The sequence below is a fragment of the Propithecus coquereli genome, unplaced genomic scaffold (genome assembly GCF_000956105.1).
Source record: "Propithecus coquereli isolate 6110/MARCELLA unplaced genomic scaffold, Pcoq_1.0 Scaffold531, whole genome shotgun sequence".
Lineage (NCBI taxonomy): Eukaryota > Metazoa > Chordata > Mammalia > Primates > Indriidae > Propithecus > Propithecus coquereli.
In genome coordinates, this window is record NW_012151186.1 from 363922 (window position 1) to 378139 (window position 14218).

At 59.5% G+C, this 14218-nt stretch overlaps 2 protein-coding genes across 2 annotated transcripts in view; one reads left to right on the plus strand and one right to left on the minus strand.

The window, feature by feature from the left end:
* Positions 1 to 7533, minus strand: part of ZNF276 (zinc finger protein 276) — a 17666-nt gene extending 10133 nt beyond the window's left edge. Inside the window, exons 1-6 of the mRNA XM_012657189.1 lie at positions 7311 to 7533; positions 6071 to 6374; positions 5668 to 5714; positions 5125 to 5577; positions 3643 to 3721; positions 2492 to 2575 (exon numbers count right to left, since the gene is read on the minus strand). Coding sequence (XP_012512643.1) covers positions 2492 to 2575; positions 3643 to 3721; positions 5125 to 5577; positions 5668 to 5714; positions 6071 to 6374; positions 7311 to 7533 — 1190 coding nt within the window. The remainder of the gene's footprint in view (positions 1 to 2491; positions 2576 to 3642; positions 3722 to 5124; positions 5578 to 5667; positions 5715 to 6070; positions 6375 to 7310) is intronic.
* Positions 7534 to 8114: 581 nt separating this feature from the next.
* VPS9D1 (VPS9 domain containing 1) overlaps positions 8115 to 14218 on the plus strand; it is an 11261-nt gene continuing 5157 nt past the window's right edge. The window contains exons 1-8 of the mRNA XM_012657155.1: positions 8115 to 8274; positions 9697 to 9772; positions 11144 to 11236; positions 11341 to 11503; positions 13243 to 13354; positions 13442 to 13504; positions 13951 to 14003; positions 14099 to 14186. Of these exons, the coding sequence (XP_012512609.1) occupies positions 8176 to 8274; positions 9697 to 9772; positions 11144 to 11236; positions 11341 to 11503; positions 13243 to 13354; positions 13442 to 13504; positions 13951 to 14003; positions 14099 to 14186 (747 nt within the window). The 5' untranslated portion in view covers positions 8115 to 8175. The remainder of the gene's footprint in view (positions 8275 to 9696; positions 9773 to 11143; positions 11237 to 11340; positions 11504 to 13242; positions 13355 to 13441; positions 13505 to 13950; positions 14004 to 14098; positions 14187 to 14218) is intronic.

Genomic DNA, 14218 nt, shown 5'->3' on the forward strand with positions numbered 1-14218 from the left:
CTGTACTGCTGCTCCTTCTCCCAGTGTCTGGCTGTCGTCCACCACTAGCCAACTGCCCCGCTGCCCACCCGGCCGGGCTGGGTGGCCTCTGCCAGTGATGGGTGATTCTGCTCTCACGCTGTCCCCAGCTTCTTAAGCGCGGAGCGCGTGCACCATCTCCGTGCCCGTGTGTTTAACAAGTGAGTCCCGCAGACGTGGACAGCTGTGTTCAGTGCCCGTCCCACTGCTGCCTGGCCGTCCTTGCCCCCCGGTGGCTCAGGTCCTGGCTCCCACTGCTGCCTGGAACCACGGAGCCCTAATGAATACATCCCTGGAGTCTCTTCTTGGTGCCTCAGCTGAAGACCGAGGTGAGCACACCTGCTTAGAGCTAGGACTCCACGCCCGGAGTGAGGAGAATGGGAAGACGCAGACCCGAGGAGCAGGAACACGGACCCCGGCTGCTCGGAGGCCTGGTCCCTCCAGGTTCCCAGCTGAGACTAACTTTGTAGCACCTGGGGACCAAGTAGCCTCCAAGCCAGAGGGTGTCACAGTCAGCAGAGAACCATGTCTACTGCCATCTGCTCTCACTGCCTACACAGCACTTTCCACTAAAATAAAATAACCCTTTGTCCTATAAACTTCTTTTTTGTTTTTGAGACAGAGTCTCACTCTGTCGCCCAGGCAGAGTGCAGTGGTGCGACCATAGCTCACTGCAGCCACGAGCTCCTAGGCTCAAGCCATCCTCCTGCTTCAGCCTCCTAAGTAGCTGAGACTACAGGCATGTACCACCATGCCTGGCTAATTTTGCCATTTTTTGTAGGGGCGGGGTCTCACTATGTTGCCCAGGCTACACAGTGAGGTGTACTCACTTGTACATCTTGAACTCCTAGGCTCAAGCAATCCTCCTGCCTTGGCCTCCCAAAGTGCTGGGGTTGCAGGCGTGAGCCACCGTGCCTGGCCCCTATGGGCTTCTTCAAATACATCTCATTTGTCCCCATCCAAAGCACGTTTGTCTGCACTCCCAGGGTCCCAGAGGGACCAGTGACGCAGATGAGTGTGCTGTCCCTGTCTCAGCAGCAGGGGCTCAGCAGAGTGGACCCTTATCTTGTGAGCTTCTGTCTGGCAAAAGGGCCACCTGTCCCCTCCTCTCCCCAGGCCCAGACCTGCTGGGCAGCCACAAAGACACAGACTCCAGGCTGTGTCCTGGGATGAGACCAGCCTGGGGAGGTGGGAGGATAGGGCGTGAAGGCTGCATCCCCAGCCATGCTTCCTGGGAGCAGACGGTGCTGATTCTGATCTCTCCCCTGTGCCGCCTCCTCTCTTTCTCCTCTTTTCAAAACCAGTGTCAGACCTTAAAGGAGTCACGTTACTTCTCAATCACAGCTGCCGGGTTTTCCTGGCTGACTGTGGTATCAGAGCTGCCCACTCTGGGTTTTCGCTCTGGCCTACGAAATGTGCAAGGACAACGACCAGTTAGTCGTCAGCTAACTGTGGGGTGTGTTGGGTCTTCCTGGGCACAGGGTTGGGAGCAAAGCAACATGTAAAAACCAGCCCTCCCGGCCGGGCGCGGTGGCTCACGCCTGTGATCCTAGCACTCTGGGAGGCTGAGGCGGGCGGATTGTTTGAGCTCAGGAGCTCAAGACCAGCCTGAGCAAGAGCGAGACCCCGTCTCTACTAAAATTAGAAAGAAATTAATTGGACAGCTAAAAATATATAGAAAAAATTAGCCGGGCATGGTGGCGCATGCCTGTAGTCCCAGCTACTTGGGAGGCTGAGGCAGGAGGATGCTTGAGCCCAGGAGTTTGAGGTTGCTGTGAGCTAGGCTGACGCCACGGCACTCACTCTAGCCAGGGCAACAAAGTGAGACTGTCTCAAAAAAAAAAAAAAAAAAAAACCAGTTGGGACCCCCCACTCTAACTGGGGAGAGAAAACTCACATCCCCAGGAGGGAAGATGAGAACAAGTCCCAGAAGCAGCCCAGCAAGAAGTGGATGGTGGCCGTCTGGTCGTAGCAGTGAGTGCCAGAGTCAGAGCCGAGAGCAGTAACGGCTCCCGGGCCTCCCAGGACACAGGGCCCAGAAACCGACACGGCGGGTGTGGGAGGGGCTCCAGGACACTGTGGTGTGGATGCAGAACGGGACCGCCAGCAAGGAGCGCCCGGGAGCAAAGCTGGGTCTCGTCCACAGGTCTCCCTGCCACCCACGCACCTGCCACTGCCAGGATGTCGGAGGCGGCCTCACCCAGCCTGCCGGCCACCCAGAGTGTGGCGCCAGGTCCCAGCTTGGAACCACCAGGAAGAGGCCTGACCGACGGCCCTGAGGACCGACCTTCCCATCTGCCCACCGGCCCTTCACGCTGCCCTCCTGGCTCACTCTCGGAAGACACATTTCATGGACCTCAGGGCCTGGGCCCGAGAGGAGCCACGTGTGGGCTGAGGGGAGCAGAACAGGAAGTGTGAGCCTCCACCCAACGCCCGCCACACCCAGCCACTGGCCGCTCGGCCGTCCACTTACTTCTTTTCCCGGTAAGGCTCAAAGGACTCGTCCGAGGACTGAGTGTTTTGCTTCTTGTCATTTTCATCTTCACTCAGGAAATCTCTAGGAAAGGAGAGAACCTTTAGCCATGCCCTGCCCGGGGTGGGTGGCAAATCCAGCAAGACCTGCCGTCAAGAGATACCACATGCATTCCCACGTTTTAGTTCTCCTGAAAACGTCTTAAGAAAATCCCCAAGTCTCCAATCCTATTTCCTAACACAAAGGGCAAGTCAGGGTCACAAGCTGGCACCCCCCGGAGGCCAAGCTCTCCTAGTGCCAGGACCTGGACTGGGAAAGAGCCTCCCACAGTCCCTGGAGGACAGAGACTCGGCGCGGCAGGCGGGCTTCTTGGTGGGCAGCCTCGGAGAGAGCGACTGTCTCACCCATAACTGTGAGCGCCTGTGTAGCTGAGGGCTTCGCTGTCAGCCATTCCAAAAGTCACAAAGGCAAGAAAATCTGTGACTTTCACGCTACACCATGACTCGCTGTTTAGTCCCCTGGCATCTCCGGCCACACCTGACCCCCCAACACCTGGGGTGCTTCATCATGGGGCACCTGCTGGGCTGCACTGCACACTGGGCCGTGCACGCGCCGTCGCAGGGCTCGCAGGAGGGGTGGAAGGGCGTGAACGCCAGCCAGCACGCAGCCACCCCGGTGGCCCTCAGCCCTGGGAGCCCACAGGCTCCGCTGGCACCCCTCCCCGACAGGTGTGTCCCCCTCACAGAGCCTCCGCTTCAAGTCATAACGTCATAAGAAAGGGCCAGAATCTGGCTCCTGTGTTCTAGTAACATCTGAGGTTGGCACGAAACTAGGGCCTTTGATGCGGAAACGGCAAGCGGCAGCAAAGGGTCCACCAGTGGGCAGGCCGAACAAAGGAACTTCTACGCTGCTCTGGGTTAAAAAACAGTATTTTGTTTCCTCTGTGGCTGCATCAGCTCTGGGGGTATCCTCTGGTACCCAAGAAGCCCCCAGTTAGGAAAGAACAAGAAGCCTCGGAAACTCCCCTGGCCACTCCTCTCTCCCAGCCTGAGGAGTGTCCCGACCGGGGCACAGGCAGCAAGCCCCCAGGATGGCTGAATTTGGTTTTCAAAGCAGAAATTTTAGGCTATTTAAACCCACTCTTCTCTCACCCCTCAGAAAGGTCACTGAACTCGTCTTTTACCCGATCATCCGAGGTTGAAGGCGGAACCTGCTTCTCACCCAACTGCCCTGAGAAGCAAAGAACAAGGAAGGCCCCGTCACCAACACAGAGCCTGGAAGGTGCCTCCCCGCAAGGGGGCACCGCCCTCCTCTGACAGCAGAGCCTTCCTCCCAGGAGGGAGCCTGGGATCCTCTAGCCTCAGACACACCCCCCCCCCCGCCCAGCCGTGCCCCTCGCCAAGGGTCCTGCATGGCCTCTGGCCCTTGCGTGCCACCCGCACGTCCAGCAAAGGCACAGGCAGCACTAAGCAGCAGAAACTCCCGAACAGTCAGCACCGGCAGGCCCGATGCCTCCCACAGATCAGAGCCAGTCATTCTAGGTGGCCTGTACTTTGTGGATGCTTTGAGGCATTTAAAAAATTATCATCAAAGTATTACACATGAGGTTTCAAGCTGTGACACAGCTCCATTTCCCCGAGGCCCCTGGAGCGTGTTGTCTCATTGTGCATCTGGCCGAAGCATCTGGGCAGCTGTTTTTTGTTTGAGACAGAGTCTTGCTCTGCTGCCCAGGCTACCAGAGTGTCGTGATGTCAGCCTAGCTAACCGCAACCTCCAGCTCCTGGGCTCAAGTGATCCTCCTGCCTCGGCCTCCCGAGTAGCTGGGACTACAGGTGTGCACCACCACACCCAGCTAATTTTTTCTATTTTTGGTAGAGACAGGGTCTCGCTCTTGCTCAGGCTGGTCTCAAACTCCTGATCTTAAGTGATCCTCCCGCCTCAGCCTCCCAGAGTGCTGGGATTACAGGCGTGAGCCACCGCGGCTGGCCAGCTGTTTCTTTAAAGCTCCGCGAGGACTCGCAGGTGGGAGCCAAGTGCCCACATGAGGTCAGGTGCACATGCCCACACAAGATGAAAGAGGCGGGAAGCTGGCCCCCTTCGAACTCGATGTCACGAGCAGCTGCACCCAACCACAGCGCTGTGGGGTCTAGGCCCCAAACAAGGGCCCTGTGTTTCCCCTCTGCCTGTAAGCAGAAAAGACCAGTCCGCACTGGCGCCAACAGGGTGTCACCAGGCAGCTGGCCCAGAGCAGCAGCTGCAGAGGCCACAGCCATTCTCTTCCCCCATGTCCCACACACAAGGGCCCCACTCTCCTCTCCCCTCAGTCCCCTGGGCCCACAGGAACGACAGTGCACAGGCTTAGAGGAAGACTGGATGCCCGATGAGCATGTCTGCACAGAAACTGCTGACAGGTCCTGCCTCTGCAGGAACAAGAGGCCCGGATAGGCTGGCGGTCCCTCCCCGAGCTCTGCGGTGTGGTGAGCAGCCGCAGGCTCCAGCCATTTCCGTCGGCTCCTCTCAGACCACACTGCGACCACTACCCATAATGGTGGGAACATTCGCCTACTGCCAAAACCCTGTCCCGCTCAGCAATACAGAATCCTGGTCCGGCGCAAGCCAGACGTGCCTCCTACCTGGGGCCCCGCCGAGGGGTGGGCCTGGCTGAGGTGGGGAGCCTGGCCCAGGCCGCACAGGACTGCCGTCTGAAGGAGGCTGGGCCGCATCCGTGCTAGGCAGGATCTTGGTCTCAGCCCCAGCCGTGGTGCCCGTCCCTCTGCCCTGGGAGATCTGAGGGGCAGCCCCAGTGGGGTCAGACCCCCGGTCCTCGGTGAGCCGCGGTGCCGTCTCCTTGTCCCATGCCCACTTGACCGCCAACGCGCTGTCCAGCAAGAAGGCCCTGCAGCTGGAGTCGGTGTCCATGGCGTAGTCGTGGCCCTGGTCGCAGCCCCACACAGCCTGGATGACGCCGCAGTACTCAGAGGACAGTGTCCTCTGAAGGCTGGGCAGGGCCCTGCAGGTGGCCGCGTGTCCGTGCACCCACCCCACCAAGCCGTGCAGACACTGAGGGCTCGAAGTGATCAGATCCACTGAGAAGAGTCAACAGAGACGTCAGCGCCAAGGCTGGTCAGTACCAGCCCAACCTCCAGAGCCCACCCTCGCACCAGGGGCAGACTCACCCAGACACGCTCCCTCCTCCACCCCCGTGGGGGGCTGGGCGCCGGCCCTGCAAAGAATCAGCGTGGCCATGAGCAGGACGGGCAGCCTGGGGTTCACACTGCTCCGTGTACAGAAGCCTCTTGAGGTCTCAAACCTCACCTCTGCCTCCACCCATGAGTCCTTCCTGGGAACCCTTTCCTCTTCCCTTCCAGGCACTGCCCCTCGCCCTCAGAGACCTACATACACCTGCCCACGCCAGCACCTCCCTGTTCGCCTGCCTTGCACCAGTCCCACAGGTGCTTATCACAGTCCACGCCCCAACCCCAGAGGCTCCTCCCAAAGTACTCCCTGTCCCTCGAACACCACCCAGCACATAGGGGTGCTGAACCCTTGGACGTGCCCTGAACAAAAACAAGAGCCTACTTTGCACAAGGCTTCCAATGTCCTGTCGGGGAGATGTTGACTCTCTGCAGAAAGGACTTGAGGAGGCCGTGGCACTGGTAGAACTGGGCGTGGCAGTTCTTGCAGACAAACTGAGACAGAGCTGGGTCCTGGTGAACGGCCACCCCCAGCAGGCACTGGAAGTCCCTGAGGAAGACGCGCTCCCCTGGGGATGGTCTTTCCGGGTGCTCCCCAGGTGCCCTGTCAAAGATGCTTCGGAGACTCCTTGAGGAGAACTTCCCGTGGCAGAGGCGACAGTGCGCCATGGCCAGAGCCCGGCCTGTTCCTGGGCAAAGCAACAGGAGGCAGCAGCAGTCAGCCTGGGAGGCCGCGGTGAGGACGGACATCAGAGGCGCAAGTTCTAAGGAGGTGAGCGCCATCGTCCAGCCTCCAGCGCCTGCGGTGGAGAAGCGCCCTCCACGGGGCCTCCGCAGACACACCAGAGGCAGGCTGGGCGCTGGGCTTCCGGCGGAACACTCAGCCTTTTGGAGGACGTGGCTAATGGAGGCTAATTTCTTGGCTAATCCAAGAAACCTTTCAGGGAGCTCTGAATGCCCCCACAGCTGTGGACGTTCACAGATGAAGCAGGGAACTGCGTTTCTCCTCAGCTGTGTCCATACCGTGCCTTCGAGGAAACAACTCGGGTTTCCTGTCGGCCAAGTGTGGGTGATGCCACCTCCTTTCCTGCCCCCAGAGGGGTAAACGAAAGCATGCACAAGGCAACCTCGGAGAGCAAAAAGCATCCTGAAAAGTGCACTGTTGTCACCACCCTTCACCAGCTGCCAGGTGGGGACCAAGCAGTTCTGAGGACACCCTTGGGGTCTGTTTTACTCTAGAGAAAACTTGAGGTTCAGGGAGATTAGGCAATCTCAGTGCTGCAGAACACGAAGCAAGACCAGGACAGAAGCCCAAACCCGTCTGACTCTAAAACTTGAGCACTAAGTCCCGAACAAGCTTAGAGAATTGGGCACCGAAGCGTTGGCTGTCTTGCCAAAGGTCACCCCCACGCAGCTGCCACAGAAGCCAGAGGAGCAGTGCGACAGCTCTCGTGGCCCAAGAGGCCTCCTTCGAGCTGGGAGGCCTAATGCGGCGGGGGAGGAGAAGGCGGCCCTGGGGACGCGGTCACCCGGGGCTGGGGCGGTGGCTCCGCCCATCCAGAGCCTCGGTCGCGACCCCAGCGCCGCCCCCGTCACGACTGGACCCCCACACCGGCCGGACGCACCTGGCTCGTCGGCGCCGTCTTCGCCCACGTCCGCGCAGGCCCGCGCCGGGTCCCAATCCAGCCGCGCCGCCGCCACCAAGGCCGCCGCCCCCTCCACGCTCTGCCCGCCGCCGCGGGAGGGGCGGCCTCGAGGCCGGCCGCCACCACAGCCACCGCTGCCCGAGCCTCCGCGCTGCCGGGCTGCCCCAGGCGATAAGAAGCGGCCGAGTCGGTCCCGCTTCATGGCGGCGGCCGCCACTCAAGGCCGGCCGGGTACTGCTCGGCCCCGCTCGGCCCCGCCGCTGTCTGGCTCCGCTTGGCGCGTTGGAAGCAGAGCGGAGCAGGAGGGCAGCGGGGAGCGGAGCCGGCAAGGCGCGCGACCCGGACGCCGGCGCCAGTGCTGCCCGGACCGCTCCCCGCTCCGCCCCGCCCGCGACAGTGCCCGCTACCCCCGCTGCGGGCGCTGTGCGGGTCGCGGGACGGACGAGCCCGCCGGGACCTGCCTCTCCCGAGGGGAAACTGCGGCGCGCGGCGGGCAGCGCCGGCCTAGGCCACAGCGCGCAGGCGCCGGAGCGCGCTGCCGAGAGCGTAACCGGGCTCGCGCGTAGAGAGACGCTCACGGCAACTACGCGAGGAGCTTCCTCCGCCACCCGCTCTGCGACAGGCCCGCCCCAGTCAGTGACAGCACCTGCCGGCGCTCCGCTGCCCCGCCGCTTCTACCTGCTGCGGCCCAGGTTGGCGGGGTCCGGACGCCGGAAGTGCGTCCAGGCCACTTCCGCCGGTCCGCGGCTCGGCGGCTCCCGCGCCCACGCAGGTTACGTTCCGGGCTCTCGGGCGCCCGCCCCGCCCTGGCCCTCTGCTGCCGCCGCCTCCCCCGCCCGGCGCCATGGCCGCTGCGGCCGGGGACGGAGCGGTGAAGCCGCTGCAGAGCGCCATGAAGCTGGCCAACGGGGCCATCGAGCTGGACACGGGCAACCGGCCCCGGGTGAGGCGAGGCGGGGGCAGGGCGTGGCCGCCGCAGCGGCTCCAGAAGGGACCCCAGCCCAGCGGCAGGCCGGGTGGGCGAGGACCGGGCCGGGCGCCCACCCAGGGCTCCTCACCGGCAGTTCCTGGGGCCTGGGACGAAGGCGGGAGGCACGGTTGGCGCGGGGCTCCGGAGACTGCAGTGTGACCTTGGACAGCTCACAGCACTCTCCTGGCCTCAGTTTCCCTGTCTGTTCAGTCGGTGAATTAGAGCCGACATTTTATTTGCACTGGGGATTCAGGAAGGTCTGTGAAGCAACCCTCCAAAATATATGTGGCAAATAATTCCATGCTTATGTATATTTTTCTGGGCAGAAACCCTGTGGATTTAATCAGGTTGCCACACGGTATGGAATCCAGAAAAGGCTACTGCCCGCCCATTCATGATGTGGCTGTTTGCAGTCGCCTTCGGAGTGTCTGGAAGGAAGGGCAGGCAGGGGAGGGTGTGGCTTGTTCCTGAGAATGGGCGCTAACTCAAAGGGGGGTCAGGTAGAAAAGCCGGCTGAGCCACACTGGGCTACCCAAGGAGGGGAGGAGTCTGCCTGTGCCTAGGAAAAGCATCCTAGTTCCCGAGTCCGCTGCTTTCCCCAAGTTGTTTTTCTGGGGCAGCAGGTGCCCCCACACGTCAGAAATCCTGCCTGGAGTCTGCTCTGTCTTATCTCTGCGATGTAGACTTAATGAAAGGTGGGTAATTTTACCGCTGGGATAAAACAAACACTGTGCTGTTACAGTTCCTGATGCCCTGTGCTCTGTCAGAGCGCCCTGGACGGGGCACTCGCACCGTCCCTCGGAACTGGCAGCATCCATGTGTACTGGGCTCTGTGTGCACAAGGAACACTTCCTTTGGGTTCTAGGAAAGGGATTTCCCTGCACGATTCTAGGATTTGCGACATCACTCCCTTTCTAACCTGTCAGGGAAGATCTTTCTAAGCCACTGAGTGGCCCTGGAGCTGCACAGGAAGGAAAGTGTTGCATGGAGTGCTGCTGAAGCTGCCTCCCTAGCCCCCCTGAAAGAGAACGTCAGTTCCTTCCTGCACAGGAGAGACAGGCAGGGAGAGGAGAGGTCGATGGCCGGCTGGTCCCCAGCTCTCACTGCCTAATGCAGAAGTTGTAGGAAGAAGTGTGTTGAAATCACTCTCGGGTGCTGACATCTTTTCCTTCCAGTCTGGAGGGTGGGGATCCTGTCTGTGTCCTGGGCAGAACACCACTGATTAAACCTTGGAGGGATAACAAGCTGACCACACTGCAGACTCATGTCCCTTGGGTGTGTCTCAGAGATAAACACCATGGTTGCCGTACTTCCCATGAGGGCACCAGGCAGGCATAGCAAGAGTCAATACCCTATCCCAGCCTGATCCCTGCCATTTCTCTTTCCTGGACACAGGAGGCATATATGGAATACCTGAGGAGCATTCACTACATTTCCCAGGTGTTACTGGAAGAGGTGGAAACGACTAAAGGTACAGCTCAGCCTCGCTGCTCTTTCCATGCTGGGCAAATCGTGGGCAGCTTAGTCCCCAGTGGGTCCCAAGCGTGGTGTGTCTCCTGCACCCTTCCATCCTGGTCACTAGCAGGTGGTGAGCACTCAGTGACTGTGAGCTGTCACCGTGTGACATGGTGGCAGGAAGGGGCCAGTGCTGTGGGTAAGGGGATGGAGATTGGGGTGGGGCAAGACACTGGCGCCAGTGAGCTGCACAAGGGTGGGGCAGCACCCCCAACAGAAGGACGTGTAAAGGCCCTGAGGAGGGTTGGGTGGGGCAGGGCTTGGTGCACCTTTGGTAGAACTGGGGTCGTTTTGGTATGAAGGGAAGCTCAAAGAGGCTTTGAACTTTGTGGGAGAGGCCAGTGTGGGAGCAGAGGTGGGAGGAGTGAAGGGCCTGGGGATGCACCCTGCAGGTGGAACGGACTAGACTTGCTGGGGGAGACAGGGCAGGTGCAGACTTGTAAGGGGAGGAATAGAAAGTTCCACGGTGAGCACATTAAGTTTGGGGGCAAGCAGCCTGTGGGACGCAGAGGTCAGGGAGACAGAGCTAGTGGTTGCCTCAGTGCCCTGGGGAGCCAGTGAGCTCAGCTGAACTCTGGCACTCCCAGATTGGTAAGGTGGGAGGAGGAGGTGGCAGAGGACACAGGAACCTGAATGGCCCACCATGTTTGGCAAGGTGGGGTGTGCAAGGGCAGTTTGGTGGGGGAGTCATGGGCTAAAACTGGGTGTGGCATGAGAAGAAAATGGGAGTCTGAGACGGGTTTGCTGTAAAGGGGTCGGGAAGTGGGTCAGGAGCTGGGCTGGTGGAGGCCAGGGAGAGTGACACAGTGGCAGCTCCTACAGGTGTCTGCTGACAGGGGAGATCCGGAGGGACAGGAGAGCAGAAGGCTCTGGTGAGCAGGCAGTGTGGGTCCAGCAAAGGCTGAGGTTGACGTGGAGCCAACGGGAAGGCAGGTCTGTGCGTATACATGGCAGGAGATGGGCAGTTGAGAGCCCCTCAGCTTGTCCTTGTCTCTATGAAGTGGCCCGTGGGGGCCGTGTGGCCTGCCTCCCGGGGGCTGTGGTTGCAAGTGAAGCCTCAGTGAGGAGTAAAGGCCCAGTGTAAGTTAGGCCCCGGATGAGGGGCACAGGGTCGGTCTGAAGCTGGGCTGCCCAAGCACAGAGCCTGTGCGGGGTCACACGGTGAACCCTGGGCAAGTGATCAGAGGGGACTGAGGACAGGTGGCCTTGCCCGGGGTCAGCGGTGAGTGAAGGGTAGGTCTGCCCAGCTTTTCCACTTTCTCGTTTGTATCTCAGCAAGTACCTGATGAGTACAGAGCTGTGACCGCTCTTCTTGTCCCTTTCCCAGAAGCTGGGGAAACTGTGCTCTCTGACACCTCAAAGATGCTGAAGCTGGCGGAGCAGTGTCTGGAGAGGGCCCAGTCCACAGCCGCCAAGCTTGGTGGGTCTCCCGTAAGAGGCAGTTCTGGGGCATCTCCCAGGTCCGCATCTCCTTGGTGGGATGTGAGCCCACCCTGCTGACCCCTGGCTTTGTATGGCTTGCAGGGAAAACACGCCTGAAGCCAGCCGTGCCCGTGGCTGCTCCAGTCCCCTCACCCACCAGCCGACACCGTCGGGTGTATTCAGATGAAGGAGGGAAGCTCTCTCCTTTTCTGCCACCTGAGATCTTCCAGAAGCTTCAGGTGGTAGAGTCACAAAGCTCTAAGAAGTAAGATGGGCCAAGATGGGAGGTGGGCTGAGTCTGGGATTAGGTTTAGAGGCCCAGGAAGGTGAGCCGATAGTGGGAAATTTAGTTAAAATGGGTCCCAGAATGGAATACCCTTTTGCCTGGCAGAAGCAAATCCAAATTCTCTTTGGAGGAAAGCACCTTCCTCCTTCATAAACTAAGTGGCACAGAGTCGAAGGTAATCAGGCACAAAAGGAAACCAGAAACTAGGAGGGAACGATAGCAGAAACAGACCTGCAAGGTCTTCAGAGTTACCAGCCACAGATGAAATATATACGGTCGGTCCTCTGTATCCATGAGGTCCACATCCACAGATTCAACCAACTGCAGATTGAAAATAGTCGGAAAAAAACAAAAACAAAATAAACAATACAGCATAACAACTATTATTTACATACCATTTACATAGTATGAGGAATTATAAGTAACCTACAGCTGGTTTAAAGTATACAGTAGGGTGTGTGCAGGTTATATGCAAATGCTTTGCCATTTTACGTAAGAGACGTCAGCATCCGTGGATTTTAGTATCCCAGGGGTGGGGGATGTTTCTGTAATCAGTCCTCTGTGCATACCAAGGTGTAGCTATGTTTATAGAAACAAAGAGCTAGTCTGAAAACATCTAAAGGGAACAAGAAACTATAAAATCTGACCTATTTAATAAAGAACTAAGTAAAAGTGAAACAAAGACTATAATACTAAAGTTATTTTTAAATACTAGTTGGGAACAAGAATAAATTATATCTTCCAGTAAAAAGCCACACAAACACACAAAAGCGAATACACAAGTTTATAACAGCAGAGCAGACATAGCCAAAGAGAAGATTAGTGAATTGGAAAAAAGATCAAGATACCCACACATGTGTCACAGAAACAAAAAAGAAATGAAGACAGAAAACATATGAGCGATAGGGTGGGAAGGGGCATTTTAAAAAAAGACAATGTGAGAGATGGAAGGGCTAACATAAGGTAATTGGAGTTCCAGAAAGAGAGGAGAAAGAAAATGGGAGGGGAGGCAATATTTGAAGAGATAATGGCAGGTAATTTTCAGAACTGATGAAACACACCAAGACACAGATGCAGGATGCCCAGTGAGTCCCAAGTGGGATACACAGGAAGGACCCGCCCCTCCTGGCCCTGCTGTGGCTGGGCCTCCTGAGCTCCTTCCGGCTTCCCAGTCACCTGGTTTCTGCATGTGCAGCTTCAGGGCAGGGCCAGGCACAGGACTTCAGTCCCAGGACAGACTTCTCCTCAGTCTTGTTTTCCCACAACCTATACTCTGCCACTCCTGACAGCAGGAAGATACGTCAAACCAAAAGCTTCCAAGCTGGAATGGCTATTGGCAGTTGTCCTAAAGTAGAGACATACTTCGTCCCTTCCTGGGTTGGAGGAAATCCAGTCTAGCTGTTTGGCCCACACGATACCTTTCATAAGTTTCACGTCATTGCCAAACATATATAACTGGTCTTCATAAAAGTCCAGTGGCCCTTCAAGAAAAGCTGGATGCTTTTCTTGAAAAGTCAAAAGTCCCGGCAACACAAAGGCCTGTGTTTCAGCAGCGCAGGTTCGCAGGGGCAGGGATCTCCAGGCCACTCCCTCTCCGTGTCCTGCCTGCCCCCATCAGCACCAGAGAGGGTCCGGAGGGATGAGAGGGAGGCTGCCCAGGTCACCAGAGCACCCCTGGGCTTCCTGGGGCCTGGACGGCAGCTTGTCCCCATTTCCAGAGAGCTGACGCCACTGGAGGAGGCCTCGCTGCAGAACCAGAAGCTGAAGGCTGCATATGAGGCCCGGATGGCGCGTCTAGACCCCAGCCAGGCCATGCAGAAGACATCCCTGGTGAGTGGGGCCCAGGGACGGTCTGGGGTTGGTCGGGAAGGGTCGGGTTGGGGGTTCTGGAGTATGCCTCACTCCGTCCTCTCCTAGACCCTGTCTCTGCAGAGGCAGATGATGGAGAACCTGGTGATCGCCAAAGCCCGGGAGGAGACGGCATCCTTTCTGATCATCCTGGTGGCCCCTGAGGGAAAACTCACAGCGTGGCCTTGAGCTAAGGCAGAGAAGTGGGCGGCGTGGGGGAGCAGAGGTGCCAGGGTTGGAGCGTAGCAATGAGAACCCTCAGGCCTTAGAGGGGTGGCCCCTCACCCGCAGCTCCCAGGCCCTCGTCTGCTCCCCCGGCCGCCGAGCCGGCTGCCCGCCGCCCTGGGCCCCGGCCTTCTCCGGCACGGCCCGAGCCTTGCCGCTAAGCTGTGCCGCCCCCAGGAGCCTTCCCCGGGAAGCCCCTTCCCGAGACGGGCCCGTCCTCCCAGCCCTGCTCGCCCGCTGCGCCCCGTGCCGCAGGCCGGGCTCCCGGGGGCGCAGGGCCGCGAGGCGGCCGGGGACGGGCAGGGCGGAGGCCGCGCGGCTCACTCTCTGCGCCCCTTGACTCTGCCGCCCAGCTCCAGCGCAAGATGGAGGAGCGCCGGCTGCGGCTGCAGGAGGCCGCCAACAGGTGCGTCTGCGGCCGCCCGGGCAGCCGGGAGGCCTGGTAGGGCCCCGCCCGCGCCCCAGGTCCGGCCCGGGGCCCACCTCGCCCTTGCTCCCCAGGAGGTTCTGCAGTCAGGTCGCCCTGACCCCGGAGGAGCGCGAGCAGCGCGCGCTCTACGCCGCCATCCTCGAGTACGAGCAGGACCACGTGAGTGCGGCGGCCCGCGTGGGGCGGGGCCC